The 20,138-nt window shown below is 65.0% G+C and overlaps 2 protein-coding genes across 8 annotated transcripts in view; both read left to right on the top strand.

Moving 5' to 3' along the window:
• UNKL (unk like zinc finger) overlaps positions 1-20,138 on the top strand; it is a 42,892-nt gene that overhangs the window by 13,253 nt on the left and 9,501 nt on the right. For 5 of the 6 annotated variants that reach the window (XM_045993936.1, XM_045993935.1, XM_045993938.1 and 2 more), the window contains 7 exons: positions 1,859-1,994; positions 2,667-2,784; positions 4,241-4,325; positions 4,719-4,810; positions 10,941-11,094; positions 19,488-19,580; positions 19,753-19,980. In XM_045993936.1, the coding sequence (XP_045849892.1) occupies positions 1,859-1,994; positions 2,667-2,784; positions 4,241-4,325; positions 4,719-4,810; positions 10,941-11,094; positions 19,488-19,580; positions 19,753-19,980 (906 nt within the window). The remainder of the gene's footprint in view (positions 1-1,858; positions 1,995-2,666; positions 2,785-4,240; positions 4,326-4,718; positions 4,811-10,940; positions 11,095-19,487; positions 19,581-19,752; positions 19,981-20,138) is intronic. The other variant, XM_045993940.1, reaches the window with a different exon arrangement.
• LOC123934053 lies at positions 13,470-15,354 on the top strand. Of its 2 annotated transcripts, none has more exons than XR_006816729.1 (2): positions 13,470-14,804; positions 15,290-15,354. XR_006816729.1 is itself a non-coding variant. In XM_045993945.1 (2 exons), the coding sequence occupies exon 1, from the start codon at positions 13,804-13,806 to the stop codon at positions 14,554-14,556; it is 753 nt and encodes a 250-aa protein (XP_045849901.1). In that variant the 5' UTR covers positions 13,470-13,803; the 3' UTR covers positions 14,557-14,804; positions 15,048-15,283. The 2 variants fall into 2 exon arrangements, 1 of the variants encoding a protein (XP_045849901.1); XM_045993945.1 differs by lacking the exon at positions 15,290-15,354 and adding an exon at positions 15,048-15,283.

Raw genomic sequence — 20,138 nt, forward strand, 5'->3', positions numbered from 1 at the left:
GCAGGCTTGAGGTGGGGGCGGGCTCTGTAATCAGCAGATTTTACCCTGGGCTCTCTGCAGCTTTCCGGGCAAGTCGCGGGTAGTGCAAGCCCCCACGCCCACCCGTCCTGCCCCCCCCCTCCTGGTTTCGGGGTCATGGACACCTGCACCGGCCCGATATGTTTGTAACAACCAGGGACCCAAGGTTGACACTTTGTCACTAAGCAGCGGTTTCTCCCAGGGCTCTGCGGGCCGGCAGAGGGGGGCTTGGACAAGTGCGTCCCATGTCTGCCCTGCAGCGTCCTTCAGGCTGTTGCCACTGCCCCAGCCCCTGGAGACCCTTGGTCCTCTACGCCATCGTTCTGTTCCCACGGCTTTGCCTTTTCCAGAACGTCCCGTAGCTGGAATCGTCCAGGACGTAGCTTCTCAGGCTCCCTTCCGCCAGGGCTCGCTGGCTTGTGTCTTCTGCCCGTTAAGAGCCCACTGTCGGGACGGGCCACCGTGCCTGTGTCCATCACCTCCCGAAGGACTTTGGGGTCACAGGCTGTGTCTTGGGCGTCTTCTGCCCCGAGGGTGGGATGTGTGTGCCGCCCCCGGGGCGTGTTTGCACGCCTGGGAGTGTGCAGACCGCGTCCTCGTCTCCCCGGGAGCCGGGCACCCAGGCTTGCGGCCGACTTGCCGGACGTGTGGCCTTCACGTTCGCTTCAGCGTCGGAGGCTTGAGGAGGCGTTGTGTTGCCCGCTCGCCGCAGATGGCTCGTTTCTGCCGGCTGTGGCACTCGGCAGGAGCTGGTGTCTGTAGCAGGCACACGGTCAGCGTTTTGGGAATTCTTGTTCCGTAATTTTTATTTTCTCAGCGTTGGCCTTTTTGCTCCTCAAGCCCCTTGTGCTCTCTCCACGGCCTCCTGTGTGGGTCACCGCTCTTGTCTTTGATGAGACGGACTCCGGCGCGGCCGGACCCGGAGACGCTTCCTGAGGGCTGGGCTGTCCCTCCCGCAGCTGCGCGCTGCCCCTCAGCACGGAGCTCAGCGCTCGTCCGTGAGCAGCCAGCCCGCGAGCAGGACGGTTTCTAGAATGTCCTGTCAGCTCTGCTTTTAAGTGACCCCCGTGGCTTCTTGCAGGTTTTTGTTTCAAGATGCCCTTCAAAGACCATGAAATTTTTTTTTTTTTTAAGATTTTATTTATTTATTTGACAGGCAGAGATCACAAGTAGGCAGAGAGAGAGAGAGGGGGAAGCAGGCTCCCCTAGAGCATAGAGCCCGATGCAGGGCTTGATCCCAGGACCCTGGGATCATGACCTGAGCCGAAGGCAGAGGCTTTAACCCACTGAGCCACCCAGGCGCCCCCAAAGACCATGAAATTAACCGTTTAAAGCATAGACCTGTTCGGGGGGCAGCGTTTGGTTCCACGGGAGGGAAGGTGTGGGGGTCCCCGCACATCCCGTGACTCCCTGTGCTCCACGTCCCCGCTGCTGCAGGACATGTGGCCCCCGCCCCGGCAAGCGGACAGGACGAGCTCTTCCCTCCCAGAGTCCGTCATTTACATCAGAGCTCAGGTGTCCGTTGCAGGGTTTCCAGAATGTTCGGGACCAAGCAGCCCCGTCGGGAGCTAGCGTGAGACTCTGTCCCAGCTGCTGGGCCAGCCCTGAGCCCTTCCTGTGAGCGGATCCGTGGCGGGACCCCGCGGTTGCTGGTCCCCTGTGGTCGCTGGTCCCCTGCGTCTGGCCGCTCCGCGAGCAGCAGGTTCTCGCGTTCACCGGCCCGTGGCGGGTGTCGGTGCCCCGCTCTGCTGCGTGGCCGTGGGGCGGACACCCTGCACTGGGCCGTCGCTGAGACTGGGGCTGCTCCTCACACGTTCCCACGCCGAGCCCTGTCTTTCAGACGCCGACTTCGTGCTGGGCAGCTACAAGACGGAGCCGTGCCCGAAGCCGCCGCGCCTGTGCCGCCAGGGCTACGCGTGCCCGCACTACCACAACGGCCGGGACCGCCGCCGGGACCCCCGGAGGTTCCAGTACCGGTGAGCCCTGGGGCGCGGGGGCCGGACTCGGCCCCAGCTCCGCCGGGTCCGTGCCGGGACTCGACGCCGTGGGACGTGCGCAGGCCGGCGGGACTCTCCCTCCCCATCGTTGCGGGCCGAGAGCTGCCGACCACGGCCCCCGCGCTCCTCAGCGGCGGCGGAGTCACTCCCCGTAACCCCAGTGACGCACCTGAGAAGAGAAGGGGAATTTCCCGTGTGTCCAGGCCACGCGTGTGCCAGGAAATGACAGTAGTACGACCCGTTTCCTTCTGCGGGTGACTCTTCCGTAAATCCGAGGACAGGGCAGCGCCGCTGCCCACAAGTGCAGGGAGAGCGAGGCTCGGGGCGGGTTCTCGATGCTCACGGCCTGGCCTGGCCCGCCGGCTCCCCGGCTGCAGGGCTCCGGCCGCCGCCCCGACAGGCTTCGCTCGTGAGCGTGGACTCAGCCTCGCTTTATGTTTTGTGGAAAATAGAGACAAGCTTCCCGAGTCCCTGTCTGAGTCGAGGTGGCGCTTGGCCCGCTTTCGCGTGTCCTGGTGGGAAGGCAGTGTGTCCGGGGCCTCGTGCGCTGTCCTGCGTGGGGGATGGGGTCCCGCGACAGCCGGAGGGCCTGGGGCACGCAGGAAGAACCCCTGCCCTTGTGTCCCTGCTGACCCCACCCTGTGCCCCCAGGTCCACCCCGTGTCCCAGTGTGAAGCACGGTGACGAGTGGGGTGAGCCTGCGAGGTGTGACGGTGGGGACAGCTGTCGGTACTGCCACTCCCGCGCCGAGCAGCAGTTTCACCCCGAGGTACGAGCCCGTCCCTCACGGGAGCCTGCGCCGGGACGGTCTCCCTCTGGGTCTGGGGTCCCCCGGATCCCCCCACAGGTCCCGTGATTTCCTCAAAGGCCTCGCGGAGCCCAGCAGCAGTTGGCTAAAGTCCACTGAGCTGAGCAGCGCACGCTTGGGTTTGTGTTGGAAACAAACCAGCGGGGCACTGGGGGAAACTCTGCCGCCGGACATCCGGCTCTTGACTTTGGTCAGATCGAGGTCTCGGTCATGAGACTGGACCTGCGTCGGGGTCCGCGCTTACCGGGGAGTTTGTTTAAGGTTCTCTCTGTCTCTCCCCTGCTTGCGTGCTCTGTGTCTCTCAAACAGTTAAGTAAATCTTTAAAAAACAAACAAAACCGAGCGCCTGGGTGGGTCAGTGCGTTAAGCGTCTGCCTTCGGCTCAGGTCATGGTCTCAGGGTCCTGAGATCGAGTCCTGCTTTGGGCTTCCTGCCCAGCAGGGAGCCTGTGTCCCCCTCTGCCTGCCTCTCTGCCTGCTTGTGCTCTCTCTGTCAAATCAATACATCTTTAAACCACCAACAAAACCCCAGCAGATCAGCCCTGTCAGGGAGCAGGAGAGCACGGGGACCAGGCCGGCTGGGGGTGGAGGACCAGGCCTCGAGGGCGGATGGGGAGGGTGAGGTGTGCGGATCCTGGGAACCAAGCCTGCTTGCAGCAAGGGGGCCAGGTGGGGAGAGCCGGGGACAGGGGTGGGGCAGTCAAGTCGGAGAGCAGGGAATGGGGACCTGTCAGTGCCCAGGCCAGGCGATGGGCCCAGGAGGAGGGCTGCCCTGTGGCCTGTGCTGGCCGTCAGGGGCGGGGGGTCCTGTTCTGGCCCGGGTCCTGGCAGCCCCAGGGAAGGAGAGCGAAGAGAGAGTGACATTGGTGGGGCAGGGGAGGCGGGAGGCAGGGAAACTTCCCGAGGATGTTGGGTGGGATCTGGGGGCGTGCGGAGGGCCTGGGGGTCTGTCCCTCGAGGGTCCTGGTGAGCTGGCGCCAGCACCGAGTGTTGTAGGCGCCGTGAGCGCGTTTCCGATCCGCGTGAAGCGGCTCAGGGCTGGCCGTGGAGCTCACGCCCGTGCTCGCGTCACATTTCTTGAGCGGCCGCTGTATGCCGCGCCCTGAGTCCGGGGCCTCTTAACGGAAAACGCCAGTGGTCAGTCGACTCTGCGTGTGATTTCAAGGACAGTCCGACCTGCTGTGTGGCAGGGAGGGGACCCCGGCGCACGGGCCGCGTGCACAGCTCAGGAAGTGCCGCGGACACTGGGACCGGGGTCCTCTGCGCTGTGACGTAGCGCCCGGCTTCCTGTGGGGTCCGGGCCCTGAGACCGTGGCCCGAGCCGGAGCCGAGCCTGGTGCCTCGCTGAGGAGCCACCCGGGTGTCCCTGTTTTATTTTTGAGTTTTATTGATTTCGTTGCTTTGCTTTTGTCTCTTAGATCTACAAGTCCACCAAGTGCAACGACATGCGGCAGACCGGGTACTGCCCGCGGGGCCCGTTCTGCGCCTTCGCCCATGTGGACAGTGAGTGCCCCACGCGGCCGCCCGCGGCTCCCATTCCCACCGGGCTTCCCGCTCGCCTGGAGCAGGAGGGGAGCCGGCAGCCCCCGACAGGCCTTCTAGGGCCGCGTTGGGCTGGTCCCCCCCCTTGCTCAGGGGCACCCTGCCCTGTGGGGCCCAGGCTCCTGGCGCAGTGAGGACAGTTGTACCCTTTGGCTTTCCCGTCTGCTTTTTATGTTAACGGGGGGGGTGGCTGGTCTCGTAGAAATTCCTTGTCTGTTTCGTGGCGCTCCCGTCACTTGGGGGGACTGTGGTCACCAGACCTCCCTCGCCTGGGGGCTCCCAGACCCGGCCACCCTGCATGGCTCTGTTTCCAGCCCGCGGGGGCTCACAGCCCGCCATCCCCCTTTCTTGCAGAGAGCCTCGGGATGGCCAATGGCTGGGGCTGCCGAGACCTGGCGCCGGCCCCCGCCGGCAGCTCCGTGGCCAGCAGCGGGCAGCCTGCACATGTAAGCAGACGGGGTCCCGGGGAGGGCACCCCAGGCCGTGAGCATTCAGCGACATGGATGGACGGGGTCTGCCTGTGGGGTCGGCGGCTCCTTCTCGAAGTCCGTGCAGGCCTGGCCGGCTTCCGGCCTGGGTGGGCTGACCCAGCCTCGCTGGACACACGCACTCCGATCACACGGGAAACGTGGCGTTGGGCTGGGTGTCAGGAAGGGGCCCCGAGTCCGGGCGGGACCCCTTGCGGGTAGGCAGTGACCGGGCAGGGCGGGTGGCCCCTGGCGGCCTGGGGCTGGTGCTGCAGGTTTGCTAAGAGCCGGAGCATCGCCGCGCCCATGTCAGGACCCTCATGTCTGGCGCGGCGGCTCCTGCTGGGCGCTTGCGGGGGTGCGAGAGCTCGAGAGCTGCCCCTCCTGCGGGACGGGCCGGCTGGCTGTCAGGTTCCCCCAGAAAGTGCCCGTCTGAGGAAACGGGAAGCACCTGGGCATCTCCCACCAGCTTCCCGCTGGGTACTTTCCGTGGAGCTCACTTGCAAGGAGCCTGGCCGCTGAGACACCCGGTCGCAGGCCATCCTGCGCCTCTGTGTCCTGCGCCGGGGGCCGCCCAGCCGTGGCTGCGCTCCCAGTGAGCCGGCATGGAGTGGCCTTTACCCGTGGCCACTGGTGTCTGAGCCCGGAGCCCAGGACCGTCGTGCGCCTGCTGCGTCCCCACCGTCCTGGCTTGGAAGCACTGGGGGGTCCAGCGTGATTCCCCCTCATGCCCACTCCCGTGGCCACAGCACACAGGCGCCCCTCTCCGTGCCATTGACCTGCTTCGTGTCCAGTCCCTCTGCATGCCCAGCCAGGTGGCCCCTGGTGGACCGAGTGCAGAGCGTTCTGGACCACAGTCAGCCCGTAGCCTCGCTGGCCACAGCAGGAAACCCTCCCTCTCTCCTCTTGGTGGTGGTTCCCAGGGCCATGGCAGTTGTGGGCTTAGGCGGTGGTCAGAGGGCTGCTGGCTGGGCCTCCCTGAGGGCCTGGGCTGCATGGAGCTTGTTGGGGCGGTCTGTCCCCAGGGAGGCGGCACGCGTGACCGAAGCCCTGAGCTCCTCGGGGGACGGTGCGGGAGCAAGGAGCCCAACCCGGCGCCCATGGCCTGGTGTGGACGTCTTTCGTGTTTTTCCTCCTAGATTATTTGGCAGTTTAAAAAGTGGACCCGCTGCGGGCAGAATGGGTGCTGGGCCGCGGGCAAGCTCCTGGGGGGACGGACGTCTGAGGTGTGGTGGTCTGTGGTCACGCAGCCTTGTGTCTGTGCCGAGTGCCGCAGAGCCCTCCGCTGCGGGAGGCTTGTGCGCCTGTGAGTTTGTGTCCGTCAAAGTAACACATGAGCCGGCCGGCGTGCTGCCGTGGGGAGCTCTGACGTCTGGACCCCCACGTGGACCATCCTGGTGGTGGCCCTGGGGCACACCGGCCCAGACCTCCCTGAGGTCTCCTGCTGTAGCGACCCCTCCGGGAGGGCCAAGTTGGGGCATCACCGGCCTGGCCACCGCCAGGCCCCAGGTCTGGACGAGATCACGCTGGGGTGGGCGCTGTGCGGGGAGGGCTTCTCGGCCAGACCCCTCGGTCGGCCTCACTCCCAAGTCTGGAAGGGTCGACGTCAAACCCCAAACCTTGGCCTGTGCTCCGCGCGCCCCCGCTGCGTCGTTTGCACTGCGAGTAGGTCTGTGTCAGTGGAGGTTCGGCACGAAAACCACACGCCTCCGGGGCACCGTCAGACTCAGGCCACGTGCCTGTATTGGGCACACTTGAGGACACCCGGGGTCTCACTGTGTGTGGACGTGGTGCCGGGTTCGAGGACTCCAGGGCTGGATCCCCTCGTTCACGTGCGGGGTGGGAAGGCACGTCTGCCCAGAACACGCGTGTGCTGGCGCTCGTCCGCCGGGCCAGGCTGTGAAATCTTAGAAAACCTGTATGTTGTTCCTGACAACAGCTACTGAGACCCTTGTAATTTCCTCGGTGATAAAACCCTCTTTGTTTTTGAGGTGGTGTCTCTGGATGCGCTCCTCAGCGCTCCTGGGCGGGGGCTGGTCACCGGGAAGGCCAAGCCACGGTTAGAAACTCAGAACTTTCTGCGCCAGCCCATATGGCCCGGGGGGCAGGAAGGGGCTGGGATGGAGTCAATGGGACGAACTTCTGTGAAAATCGCCCAAGTCCGGGGTGGGGAGCATCTCTGTGCTGGGAAGGCGTCCCCAGCGGCACGTGGGACTCCTCCGGACCTCACCCGGCCCGACTCTGGCTGGCTGCGTTCTTCACCCTGTCGTTCCTTACCCAGTAAATCGACGTAACTTAGTGCTTCCCGAAGCCCTGTGAGCTCTTGCCGAAGGTGGCCGGGCCCAAGGGGAGCTGTGTGCGTCCTGATTGACAGTGGTCGGTCAGAAACACAGGTGACAGTGTGACCGCAGGCAGGGGGTTTCGGCACCGGACGGGCATGGGGACAGCTGACACTGACCCGATACGGGAATGGGGTGTGCAGGCCCCCGCAGCGGGGCAGGGCCTGGAAGAAGGGGTGAGGTTGCCCGCAGGGAGCCCTATATTCCGAAGGCAAGCAGAACGGTTTCGGGGTAACCTTGCTTTCCTCCGTGTCACTTAGCCTGGAAGCACAGATACTCAGATGGCCAGTGACTTTGGAAGCCCTCAGCCCGCTCTGCAGGGAGGAGGTCACTTCTGGACAAGAGAGCTGCAGGGGACCCAGAAGTAGCTGGGCTTCTCTGGACACCTTCCCCGCCTCGCCCCCGGGAGATCACTCTGGGTTCTTTTGTGATTCCAGAAGCCAAAAAAAAAGAAAGGAAGAAAGGCCAGGATGCCCTGAGCCACCGCTGTGAATTCACATAGTATAAAATGAGTCATAAAAATCAGAATATTCCGTTGATCTGAAGGACGTTGTGGTCCTCGGCTCTTGTGTTGGTGTGGATCCGGGCAGAGCCGTGCTGAGCTCTGAGCACAGCCTTCGTCGGACGCAGCGGGCTGGCAGATGGCTTGTCCGTCAGGGTTTCTACGTGTGTAGGGGAGAAAAAAACATTTCCCACTACCCTCTTCAGTTCAGGACCTGGGCCCCTGCAAATTAAACTGGTAAAAGGAGGAAAGGGTCATTATGTATCCATTTAGAAGCCCTCATAGAGAAGCAGTTAGATCTGGCAGCTTAATACCCTTTTTTTTTTTTTAAGATTTTATTTATTTATTTGACAGAGAGAGATCACAAGTAGGCAGAGAGGCAAGCAGGGAGAGTGAGAGGGAAGCAGGCTCCCTGCCGAGCAGAGAGCCCGATGCGGGACAACAACGAGCAGTGAACCGTGCAGGAGCGGCAAGAGGAAAGCAACGGGGTTTCCGTGTCCAGGGTGGTGAGCTGTGGGATGGTCAACGTGTGGGGGAAGTAACGTCAGGCCAGGGTCACTTAGTGAGGCCTGTTCTGCGGACTCGGTGCTGGTGTGGGAGAGGGGAGGCTGTGCCTTCGCGAAGGAAGCTTACCCCGCCTTCCCGGCTTTCTGCAGTTTTAGTGGAAGAGCCCTTTGCTTCCAGCTCGAGCCTGACCGCTGGTGGGCTTGGGGGTGGGGGGCTGCAGCGCAGAGCTCCCTCCATTCCCCCCCCGCCAGGACCAGCCCCGAGGCCGGAGGTCAGGGAGCAGGCAGGAGAGACAGACTCAGACCTTTGCTGACACCTTTGCTGTCTTCTGAGCTGTCTGGCCTCGGCCTCGTGCCCGTGAGCAAGGCTCGGGGGTCTGTGTGCCTGGCGCCCGCCACCACCGCCTCCTGTTGCAGGCAAAGTGGAGAGAGTCCCCTGCCGAGGGCAGCAACCGGGCCAGCCAGCAGGACGGCAAGCGGTGCTGCGGGGCGCTGCTGGGGCTCCCACAGGCCTCGCCGGCCGCTGCCCGTCTGTGGTGTCCTTGTGTTCCCCCTCGCCTTCTTCCCAAACTGGCCTGTGCCTCCGTCTTCCGTTCAAAGGTTCAGAAAATGCTGCCGTTGCACTTTGGAAACAATAGAAGCCCCAGCATTTTCCCCACAGGGAGCAGGGGGTGCCCTTCGCGGCCTGTCTGCGTGGGTCTTGGGGCCGCCTGAACAGAACCCACCACGGGGCTGCGTCAGCCACAGCTCTGGCCGCCCTCGAGGCCCCCAAGTTCTCCTCCCAGCGTGGCAGGGCCGGCCCCTCCATCTCGCCTGGTGCGCTGTCTGCGATTTCCGCTTCCCGCGAGGACGCGGGTCTCCCCTAGTGCTGGCCGCCGCTGCTCTCGGCACTCGGAACACTGGTCCTTCTCTGTCGCCATCCGTGCTTGGAAGGCCTGGGGTGGCTTGTGGCCGCCGACGTGCCCCTGCGGGCAAGCACGTCGCCTCTCGTCGTCGGTCTGTGCTGTGGGCTCTGTTCCCAAGTCCTCTGCAGGCGGCGTACCCGGCCTCCCTCCGGCCTGGCCTGCGGCTGCCCCGAGGACTCTGCATCATGGCCGGACCAAGGCGCGAAGGTTCGTTCTCGTCTCAGGAGCTGTGCTAGCAGAAAGGGAGTTGGAGGTGAAAACGCAACTTAGTTATTTTGTGACGTTGCAAGGGAATCAGAACTGTTCGTTAAGAACCTGAAGCTGGACATGTCGGAGATGACAGCGGTTCACGGGGGCACCAGGCACCCGCCAGCCCAGATGCGCCGGGGCAGGTTGCGCTTCCTCGCGTCCGCCAGCAGCCGGAGCAAACTGCTGGGCTTCGCTTCAGGCTCCCGCCCGCCTGTACCTGGAGACGCCCTCCGTCCCGTCCAGAGCCGGCCTGCGGGACAGCAGGTGCCCTGCCTGGGGATCCCCCGGTCTCTGGAGTGGCTCCCAGCACTTCCCTGGGACCCCCCAGTTGGAAGGCCACGTGTTTGGAGGCCGGCCTGGCGGTCCCCTGGGGGCCCCTTACGTGCCTCCGGACACCCGTGTGCCTGTCGGCGTCCGACCCTCCCTCCCCATAGCCCCAGGGAGACACGAGTGAGGTGGCCTCAGGGTTCAGGACTGAGTGTCACCTGCCCTCTGCCAGGAGCACGTCTCTGCACTGTGACTCCGTGGGCGGGGGAAGCCACAGCAGGAGCCTCAGACCAGCAGCTTCCGGCCGGGCTCAGCGTGTGGGGCAGCCGGTGGGCTGCCTGCCCGGCCTTCCTGCCTCAGCTGGGGACGGAGCGGGAGCCCGGGGACCCTGCTCTCCGGACTTGGGCGGTTCAGGCTCCTGTCACACGTGCGGCAGGGACTGTCACAGTGACCCCCGCGCTCAACGGCTGGTGTCTGCACCAGGGGCTGAACGCAGCCAGCCGTCCGGGAAGTGCTCAGAGCAGCTGTCTGCGCCGGGTGGCTCTCCCCTCACGAAGCACGTGTTCCTTCTGTTCCTTCTGTTCCTTCCGTTCCTGTCATCGCCGCCGCCGCCGTCATCGTGGAAAACGTAACTGGGGCCGACCAAGTAGTAAAGCCATCCCGGCCTGGGCTGGCGTAGCCCCTGCCCGAAGCTAACTTGTGTCTCGTTCTGAAGCAAGAACCACACACCACACATTTCCCTTCCGTGTGGCTCCCGGTCCCCGACAGCACGGTGACTGGGGTGCCGCCTGCAGGGCCCCGAGCCCCGCCTTGCCCCTTGTCCTGGTCCTGGGGGTCGGTGGTGAGCTGCCCGCACTGCCAGCCGGGCTCCGGGACCGCACTCGGCCTGGTTGGTGAGCTACCGAGTAAAGTCACCTGCCTTGCGCCTGCTTTTTACCCTTCCCGGGTAATGAGATTAGTTTTCTGTTTCCGGAAGCGGTGTTGCTTCTCTGCTGATGCCTTTCGGTGGATTTTTTGTTTACTGCCGTCTGTTCACTCTTGAAACAGTTTCTGCAGAAAAGCGCATTAAATAGGACACTTTTGAGATGCATTTGTGCCCGTCCCTGGGTGATCGGCAGCCGCTGCCTGCCTGTCCTGGTCGTCGTAACCAACTAGGCAGTTTAAGACCTTCTGAGACTCTGGAGGAGTTGCACTGTGTTACATTTGCTGTGGGGTTGGACGTCAGCCAGCCGTCCCGTCTGTGACTGTCCCCGCGCCCCCCTCCCGTGGCCTCCATCGCGGAGCAGTCACGTTGTTGCTCCCGCGCCCGGCTGCTTACCTTGTTTCTGTGTCTCCGCGCAGAACCACCTGTCCGTGTCCACAGTGGCTCACCCGCTCGCCCCTGGCGTGGGGTCCAGCGCCGGCTCCGGCAGCTCCTCCCCGACCGCCCTGCCCACCCTCCCGGCCTGCGCCCACCCGCCCGAGCCCCCCAGCGGGGCTGCCGAGCCCGCCCCAGGTAAGTCTAACGCTTCCCTGGTCTCCTGACTTCGCTTCACACTCACCTTGTATCTCTTCGGGTAATCTGTGTCAGGACACGTGGCAGAAAAGCCACTGTGTGTTGGGCACCTGTTCCGTGGCTGTACCGTCTGTGACCTAGAAACACGCCCCCCAGCAGCAGCCTCCTGGCCCTAAGACGGGAGTGGAGGGGTGTGGGCACAAGGCCGGCCAAAGGCAGTGGCATGGCTGAGCGGCCCTTAGCCGCTGGGAGTCCTTGAGGGTTTGGGGACTGATGACCCCGGTGACTGGAGTTCGGCCAGAGGGAGAGGGTTGTTCTGAGAGCAGGGGAGAGGAGGGGCGTGGAGCGGAGGGAGTGGAGGGCGCCCTTGCCGTGCTAGGCAGCCTGCCCGCGCCGGGGCCACGGCTGGGTGGTCCCATGTGTGGTCTCAGCTGCGGAGGGCTCGCGTTGCTGGCCTGACCCGAGCCCCCATCTCTGTCCCGGTAGAGGGAGATTCGGCAGGGGCTCCGTTCGCGGCTCCGGCCGTGTTCTCTGTCGCAGGGTGGGCCGGACAGTGTGGCCGTGGGCACCACGGGGAGCTGCTGCGGTGAGAGGCCGCGTTAGCTCCAGTACTGTCCGTCCTCTGCACTTGGGGTCCTGGAGCGCACCCCTTCGTTTTCACCTGCTCTCGGGGACTGGAGGGGACCGGGAAGGCCCCTGTGCACCCGTGTCAGGGCCCCACTTGGACGCCCGGTGGCCAGCCCGGGATGGTACGCTCCTACCCAGAGGTAAATGTCCATGGCTGGTGGCCCGGGGGTGCGTGCACATTGCTTTCCACCCCCTTAAACTCGGGCGCCCCGGTTACGCCAGCCCAGGACGGGGAGGAGAGTATCTTTCCAGTGGCCCTGCAGATGGCAAATCCTAGACTTGAAGGGGCCACGGAGCCCTGTGGTCCCTCCTGCTGACGTGAGGGACGCCGGGCAGGTGAGCGCAGTCCTGCTCCCACGTCGTGGCCTGCTCCTGGGCGCGCTCCGCTTCGCTGGCTCTGGCTGGCCTCCCCGCCCCGTGCTCATTCTCAGGAGGGTCTTTAAAGGGTCGCTCGTCTACAGCCCAGAGACCTTCTGTGGCTGGGCGTGTCTTCCCGCACAGCCCTGGCATCCCTGCATGGGCTCCGCCTCGGAGCTGCTTCCTCTGCTGAAAAATCTTCTGGAGTCAAGCTGGCCTTGCCCCCCAGGAGGGGAAGCTGGGGGCAGAGAGGGGACCCCTGATGCTGCCCCGTTCCCCACTGGTTTTCCCCCGAGCCCTGACCTTCCTTCCTTGCTGGACTCGAACTTGTGACTCCTGCTTCCATGCTCTGGGCTTTTCTGGAAACCCTGTCCACGCGGCTGTGAGGACGGGCAGCGGCTCTCCCTCGGGCTCTGCCTTAGACCGGCGCGTGGCTTCAAGGCTTACCTCCTTCATGGGTGGGTTCTGCGTCTGTTTTCTTTTTTTTTTTTAAAAGATTTTATTTATTTATTTGATAGAGAGAGATCACAAGTAGACAGAGAGGCAGGCAGAGAGAGAGGAGGAAGCAGGCTCCCTGCGGAGCAGAGAGCCCGATGCGGGGCTCGATCCCAGGACCCTGAGATCATGACCTGAGCCGAAGGCAGCGGCTTAATCCACTGAGCCACCCAGGCGCCCCTGCATCTGTTTTCTTATAAGCAAAACCAACCACACATGTTTTAGCTTGACCTGGAATGGGGTGGAACGAGGTGTTGCTCTTGAACCACAGAGGTTTGATGTGGACTCCACGTGGCCATTGGGCTGGAGAACTCAGGCGAGTCGCACGTGCCGGCAGAGACTGGGGGTGGGGGGATGCCGGCGTGTACAGCTGTCTGGCCACTGAGCAGGTCCCCTGCCCGTGCTTGGGGGCTGAGTGGTTAGTTATGCAAGGAGCACCGTCTGTATCGTGTGTGTCTAAGCGGCTCCCCTAGAGAATGCTGGACTGCGGCGCTTGGCTGCCGGACACGCGTGGTTAAAGACGCGAGCCGGGGTTGGGCGCATGCGCCCTCCGCACTGGACACTTTGTTTCCAGCTGGAAGGGAGCCGGGCAGCTGTTGCTATGAATGGCATGTTTGATTTTACTGCTTGGGGTTTTATATGTAAAACACAGAGGTTTAAAATTTTTTTAAAAAGCTTATTTTCCCAGTTCATAGGTAGTCATAGTAAAATTGGAGACTCCTAGACAGGCAGTCAGGGAAGAAAATCCCTGCCCTAAGTGGGTGGGGCCGCATTCAGCTCTGCCCCCCGCGACCCCCGAACGGAGAGCGGCCTCGCGGTGGTGTGGGGGGCCCGGGAGAGTCTGCGTCTTCTCAGTGTCCCCAGCTGTCACCCTTCCGTCCGGGTCCTCGGCCTGTTTGTGTCACGGAGCATTCGCAGGTCCTCCTGCTTGCCTGAAGGTTCCCTGAGCCGGCTACCAGAGGAGAGTTGCACGACTTCCCGGGATCGGCATCGCCTGCTGACAGTTTCCCGTGCCACTGCTGTTAGGAGCAGGAGCTGCTGCCGTCCCCGTTTTCTCTGGTGACCGTCACGTGTTGTCCTGCCCCCGTCTGCGGGCCCAGTTAGGAGTCCTCAGAGCTGCCCGCTGGTCCCAGGAGGGCCCTCGCCAGCGGCCTTCCTGCTGCTGAGGACCCCCAGGCTGCCGGGTGCCTGGAAAGAGCCTGCCCTACCTACTGAGGCTGGTGGGCGAAGATGCGGCGGTGGCCTCGTGCAGGCTGGTGTGGCTCGGGTTCTGGCCTTACGGTGCTCTGCCCGCGGGGAATGAGCAGACGCTCGTGTGAGCAGGTGCTGCTTGCGACTAATGGTGTGGTTGGTGGGTTCAGTGGAATCATTTCAGGGCACTTGGATTTCCTCTCCGTTGCCTTCCACTTCATGCGCAGGTTTCCCATTGAAATTGTGACCCCTGAAGTAGTCCCGGCGGAGCTCATTCCTGGAGTGGCCGGGAGGCGGGTGGGAGAGCCTTCGTCCAGAGACCAGACGGAGGGCCTGGCCGCGGGGCTGTGGGCAGCTGGCTCGCAGCGACGTCGAGGGCAGGGGTCCGGGCAGGGGGCCTGGCCCGGGGCCGTGGCGTGCTCCGTGGTGTGCTCGTTTACATCTGAGCGTGTCTGGCCGGGAGGGAAGGTCCTTCACTCCAACAAAAGCGGCCCTGCCAGGCGAAGCCCCCTCGGGCGCCTGGACGTGGGCTTTGGGCACACCGCCTCGAGGTGCCGGTGTCAGGAGGTGCGCGCCCCTCTGGGGGCCCACATACAGGGCGGCGAGCAACTGGGGACTCGGAGGACTCGGGCTGGCGGGGCCGCCCACGCGCACCTGCCCGCGGCCCACCCGACAGGTGCGGCGGGGGCGGGGCCGGGCCGGGGCGGGCCGAAGGGTTTCGTCACCAGGGGCGGGGCCGGCGCCGATCTAAGGGTTGCGTCACCGGGGGCGGGGCTGGCGCGGGGTGAGTAGAGGGTCGCGTTGTTGGGGGGTGGGGCCGGCACTGGGTGGGTGGGGCCGGTCTCAGGGTTACGTCACCCAGGGGCGGGCCGGAGGGTTGCGTCACTCGGGGGCGGGCCCGACGCAGGGCGGGCGGGGCGCGGGCTGCGTTTGAATCGGCGGCGGCGGCGGCGCGGTGGACGGTGAGTCAGCATCGTCAGCCCCGCGCCGTCTGGGTGTGGGTCGTCGTTATGCGGAACTAGCTGTGCACCCCGGGCGAGGTGAGAGCCAACTCCCTCTCGACGCGCCTCCCCGCCAGGAGCGCAAGCACCCCTCCCCGGTTGCGCTTCCTCCCCAGGTGCGCCATGTCCCCACGTGCCCACCTCCCCAGGTGAGGTGCGTCTCCCACCTCCCCGCTGCTTCCAGCTCCCCGGTGGGCCTCCTCCCCGGGTGCGCTACCCCGTGCACCAAGCCCCCTTCCCCGGGTGAAGTGTGCCCCCCCCCATCACCTTCCTCCTTCCCAGGTGCACCTCCCCTCGTCTCCAGGTGCTGCTCGTACCCGTTGTCCTAGCGTCTGTGCCGAGCCAGGTGTGGCACCCAGGGGTCAATACCAGGTCCCTTAGAGGCTGTCAGTGGTGTGAATGCAAACAGACCCTTTCCGGGAACCTGTTCTGCAGAGGCGCCCGCGGGTACCCTGCGTGGGCGCGAGCCGTGGGGCTTCTCCAGGGGGGCCTGCATCACCTAGCCGAGGTGCTTTGGCTTCTAGTGACGACGGGGTTCCTGCCTGGTCCTGCCGGGGATCGTCGCCTGCACTGTTGGAAATTCAGGCCGGTGGGTGAGCGGGATTGCCGGGTGTTTCTCCATGCTGTCTTAGGGGAGGGCGGTCTGCTGGGGGCATCCGGCCCTGGTGGGGAGCCCCCCCCCCCCCCCGTCAGGGCTGCCCCATGCAGGTCTTTAATTCTGTGCACTGTGCGTGGTGTCCCCGTGTGTCCCTGTGTGTCCCTTGACCCTGAAGGACCGCGTGGCCTCCTGAATGTGCTGTGTCACGTCAGGATCCGGGGATTGCCAGGCCGTTACTCAGCAGCTCTCCGCTGATTTCTCACGAACGCCTGGGTGGTTCCTGGTGGTTGGGCAAGGCGGGTTCTGGGTCCGATGGCACAGCTTACGTAATTTAGCTTTAGATTTTGAGCGTTCAAGTCTTTTTAAAAGTCTGCTTTCCTTTGAGAGAACATCGCAGAGGACTTAGGTCTGACCCGGAGCAGTGAGACGGAGCAGGCACGGGTCTTGCTCTGAGACGAGCAGCCGGTGCGCCCCAGACCACATGCTGGCTGTGCCGTCCTGGCGCGGCCCGTCTCTGCCCCTTCTGCTCCTGAGGCTGGGGGAGGGGGCCCTCTCTGCTGAGTCATGAGGTGGGGGTGGAGACAGAAGATGAATCTTTCCCAGGTGAGGAAAGGCTCTTGGTTCAGCTTTTTCTCCCCATGGTCGGTTCATTTGTGCTTTTGTTATGCAGAAAGTGTTTCCAGAACTTTGTTGGGTTAGAGCATGCCACACCTAACCTGGTGCTGAAGGTTGAGGCCCATCATCAGGCCTGGCTGACCTGTGTGTCCGGGACCGAGGCTTGGGACCCCAGGCCTGCAGCGGAAGGGTGGGTTTGGGCTTCCATCCTCGTGGCCGCTGTGCAGAGCGAGGAGCGGTGGGGGCAGGGCAGGTGGGGGGCGGAGCTGGCTTTCAGCAGGGGAGTCTGCAGGGGGTCCAGGCAGACCTGCAGAACGAGGGTTTGGGAGGCTGAGCAGAAGTTCTCCCAGGATGAGGGGAGCCGACGGACAGAAGGTCTGGCCAGGCTGCAGCCTGTGGCAGTGTCCTGAGTCCCAGAGGAAGAGCCACGGTGGGGGCAGGGTCTGGCCCCGGGGGCCACGAGCATGCCAAGGGGCACAGTCTCCACCGGAGGTAAGACTCTTGACGTGCCAGGATTGGCATTTTGCAAAGGCCCCTCGTGGGACAGCACGGTGGGGCACAAGGGGCAGCCCGCAGAGACTGCCGGAGCTTAGGGCCCTCAGTGGCGCGCGGGTTCCGGGAGGATGCAGGGGCTGGCGCACAGCGGGGGTGGCCCTGTGTCCCCCGAGGTTGGGAAGCTGCTGACCGGGCAGTGGGCTTCTCCCTGCAGACACTCTGCCTGCGCGGGGGGACGTTGGGGCTGCTGAAGCGGAGTGTGTGGCCGCGGAGCGGGCAGGGGAGGGGCTGCTGGGCGTCCCCAGGACCCCCGGAGAGGGTGGGAGGGTGGAGAAGGGGGTCCTGGTGGGGGAGGGGAGGGCAAGGCGGCGCTGGGGGGAGGGTGCTGCCTTTTCTCAGGGCATGGAGGCGTGGGTGCGAGGCTGGAGGGCAAGGCCTGGCAGTAGTTTGGGGTCAGGTGGGGACAGGATGTTGGGGGGGTCAGCGAGGGGTGGGCTTGGGTGAGGGGCATCAGGGTCCGCGGTGTTTTCCCCAGGAGCAGGTGGACCCTGTGGGCAGTTCATGGTTCTGTCCGAGGAGGGTCCCGGGAGTTCTGGGCCTTTGGTCTGTGGGCGGTGTCTGTCTGTGGGTCGAATTATGTGTCCTCAGAAGGTAGCTCTCAGTCTAAACCCCGAGAACGGGGTTTTATTTGGAAGCAGGCCTTGCGGATGCAGTCGAGGTAAACGAGGTCATGTGCGTGGCCTGACCCAGTGCTATGTGTCTCAGGTGACAGTTTGGCCCAGATGTGGCGGGACAGCTGTGGGACAGCCGAGGCCGGGGCTGGGGTGTCCACCGGCCCGAGACTGCCGGGGTTTGCCAGCGACACCAGCAGGACCGAGCCTGCCCTGGAGCGACGGGAGGAAGCGGGCTCCGTGGACCTTGGTCTCACCTTCTCTCTCCCAGCAGTGAGAGGGACTCGTGGGGCGCTGTCGGAAGCCGCCTCCTGTGGTGCTCGGTTTGGGTGACCCCAGGATGCAGGTGGCCTGTGCTGCTGGGTCTTAGGAGGGAGCTGGCCGGCAAGCAGGTGTGTGTGGGCGGGGAGGGGGTCCTGGCTGTAAAGAAAGGCCAGAGAAGCACGGGCTGGGGGAGCCCACCAGGAAGAAGGGGCTCTGTGGGCCCCAGCTGAGCCGTGTCTACCTGAGGGACTCGTCTGTCCGTTGTCCCCGCAGTGCTCTGGTGCAGGGGCTGCGTCGGAGCCACGGTGGGCTCCCTGGCTGCCCTGGCGCAGGGTCTTTCTCTACAGCCCCACGGAGGACCACGGCCCCGTGTCCCACGCTCAGCTCTGCGGCTTCTTGCTCTTCAGAGTGGTGGGGGGTGCGGGGGGGCTCTGGCCTGGCGGCCACTCGGCATGCTCACCCTCCTCCCTGGTGGGACCCACAAGAGCCCCTAAAACCTTTGTTGGGAGGGTGTTTCCTCCTGAGCGGGCAGGCCGGCGGCGCGGGTGAGGGGTGGGGAGCGCGGCTGACCTTGGTACAGTTCTGCTGGGGCTGGAATCCAAAGCAGGGCAGGGGGTGGGCCGTGCCTGCACAGTGCCCCCCGCTGTGTGCTCCCGGCCAGGCCTGCCCCCCGAGTCCCGGCCCCAGCGAGCCCACATCTCCCCTCCACACAGGCCGGAGCCAAAGGCCTGAGAACGGTGGCCTGGAGGACGGGGGCTGTGTGCCTGTGCTCAGGGGACTTAGCCTGGGGCTGCCCGTAGGCAGGCAGCTAGCCGCCAGCGTAGCACGAGGCACCATCCCTGCGGCCAGCTCAGTGGGCGTCACAGCGGCGAGCGGCATCCGCCAGCCCTAGGGACAGGGAAGGGGTGGCGCGGCTGAGGGTCCCCAGCGGGGCCAGACCCCAGCTCTGATCCGCAGGCGTCCTGCAGCTCCCTGGGCGTCCGCCTGTCCCAGGCCTGCTGTGGTACCAAAGGTCCGTTTCTAACCGTCTCCCCCTCCCTGCCTGGGTTTCCCCGGTAACGACGGTAGTTCCCTGGTAATTACGGTAGGTGCTTTCCGTCTGACGGGTGGGAGTCTCCCCGCAGCGCCCGGAGGTTGGGCTTCGCTCCTGGATTCTGACCCAACTGTTGGCCGTGGTCCTCGTCCACCTGCTGCTTCCAGGCGCGTCCCTGGAGCCGCGGCACGATGGGAGTCGGGCCAGCCGGGGGCGGGATGTGGTCGGCAGTGAGCAGTGGCTTCTCTCCCGGAGCTTCCGGTTTGCTGTCATTTGTCCCAGTTCAGGGGACTTGGACGCTAGGTGGCTGGGGGCAGGGCCGAGGCAGAAAGCTCCAGAAGTGTGGCTCACAGACCCAGAACAAGCAGGCCCGACTTGGGCTTCCAGGGCACGTGCCCCCGGCTCTGGCATGGCCGTTGGGTCCGGGACTCTGGGGGTGGGGGACGCCCTGTCGCCTCCAGAGACTGTTCCTGCTGCACCTGATGGGCCGTGGGGGGGTCGGAGGCCTGCTGGCCGGTAGGGGAGGAGCAAGGCTCAGCCACACGGGGAAGGCCGCCTGCCTCCCAGAGGGGTGCACGGCGGGGCAGTGTGGCTGACCTCATGCTGTGCCTTCAGCGCCCCGGGGGTCTTCCGCGGACCCTGGGCCAGAAGATGGTGGCAGCTCGGGTCCAGCGGGTGTCCCGGGAGTCACACGGAGGGCCAGTGGGGGGTGTCCTCGGCCGCCCCGTCCCCGAGTCGACCGCTGTGCAGCTGCTGGAATTGAGAAGCTCTTGGGGCTGCTGGGCCTGAGCCGGGTCCCTGGGGGCCGGTGTCGGAGGGGAAGGAGATGAGGGGAGGGAGACCCCTGCTTGCAGGAGAGGGAAAACTTTAGGAGGTGGGGAGCCCCGTGTTGTTCCAGGCCTCCGTTCCGGTAACAGACGGGCCGAGAGCGTGCCAGGGTCCCAGAAACCCTACCAGCGCCGAGGTCTGGGCGAGGAGAGCGTGCACCTCCCACAGGGGCCAGGCTCTGGCGTGGCCCAGCGTTCACGGGATGTCCTGTTCTCCAGGTCCTGCTCTGGACCTTCACGTCCGCGACGTTGGCCTCCCCGCCCTAGACCGAGAGCTGGAAGAGCATGACAGCGGCGACCTGGGCCCAACAGGTAGGATGGCACACGGGGGGCTCTTGGCCGGGCTGGCCGGGCTTTCTCTTCCGAGCATCCCGTGGCCAGTCTGTGTCAGCCCCTGACCCCTCGGGGCCTCTGGCCTAGTCCCGCACGGAGGTCACGCTGCCCCTAGCCCCACCGCTCACTCGACCACGTTCACTCTCCACAGCTCCGAGGTCACTGGGGGGCTCGGCGCCTGTCACCATCCCCAGCTGCCTGCCCCGCTCCCCGTCCCTGCACTCGTCCTCGTCGCTGTCCACCTCCCCACTCAGCTCGCTGTCCCACTCCCTGTCGGGGCCTCTCGTCTCCTCGGCCATGACGCCCCCCCAGCAGCCGCCGGCCCTCAGGTCGGAGCCCGGGGCGCTGGGCCCCTCCGCCGCGTCCTACAGCTCCTTAGGTGAGCCGGGCCCCCCACACGGTCGCACCGCCCGAACTTGGGGGGCCGCTGCCCAAGGGGTCCCCTGTCCAGTGTGCTGGCGGTGCCTTGGGGCACGAGGACCGGCTGTGCGTGTAGCCCGCCGTCAGGGTGGCCGTGTCTGTCACCTGGGGGCAGGG

Source organism: Meles meles, chromosome 21 (genome assembly GCF_922984935.1).
Source record: "Meles meles chromosome 21, mMelMel3.1 paternal haplotype, whole genome shotgun sequence".
In the NCBI taxonomy this organism is placed as follows: domain Eukaryota; kingdom Metazoa; phylum Chordata; class Mammalia; order Carnivora; family Mustelidae; genus Meles; species Meles meles.

Coding starts and splice junctions, on each gene's coding strand:
- LOC123934053 (XM_045993945.1), top strand. CDS start 13,804: ATGCGGCGGTGGCCTCGTGCAGGCTGGTGTGGCTCGGGTTCTGGCCTT.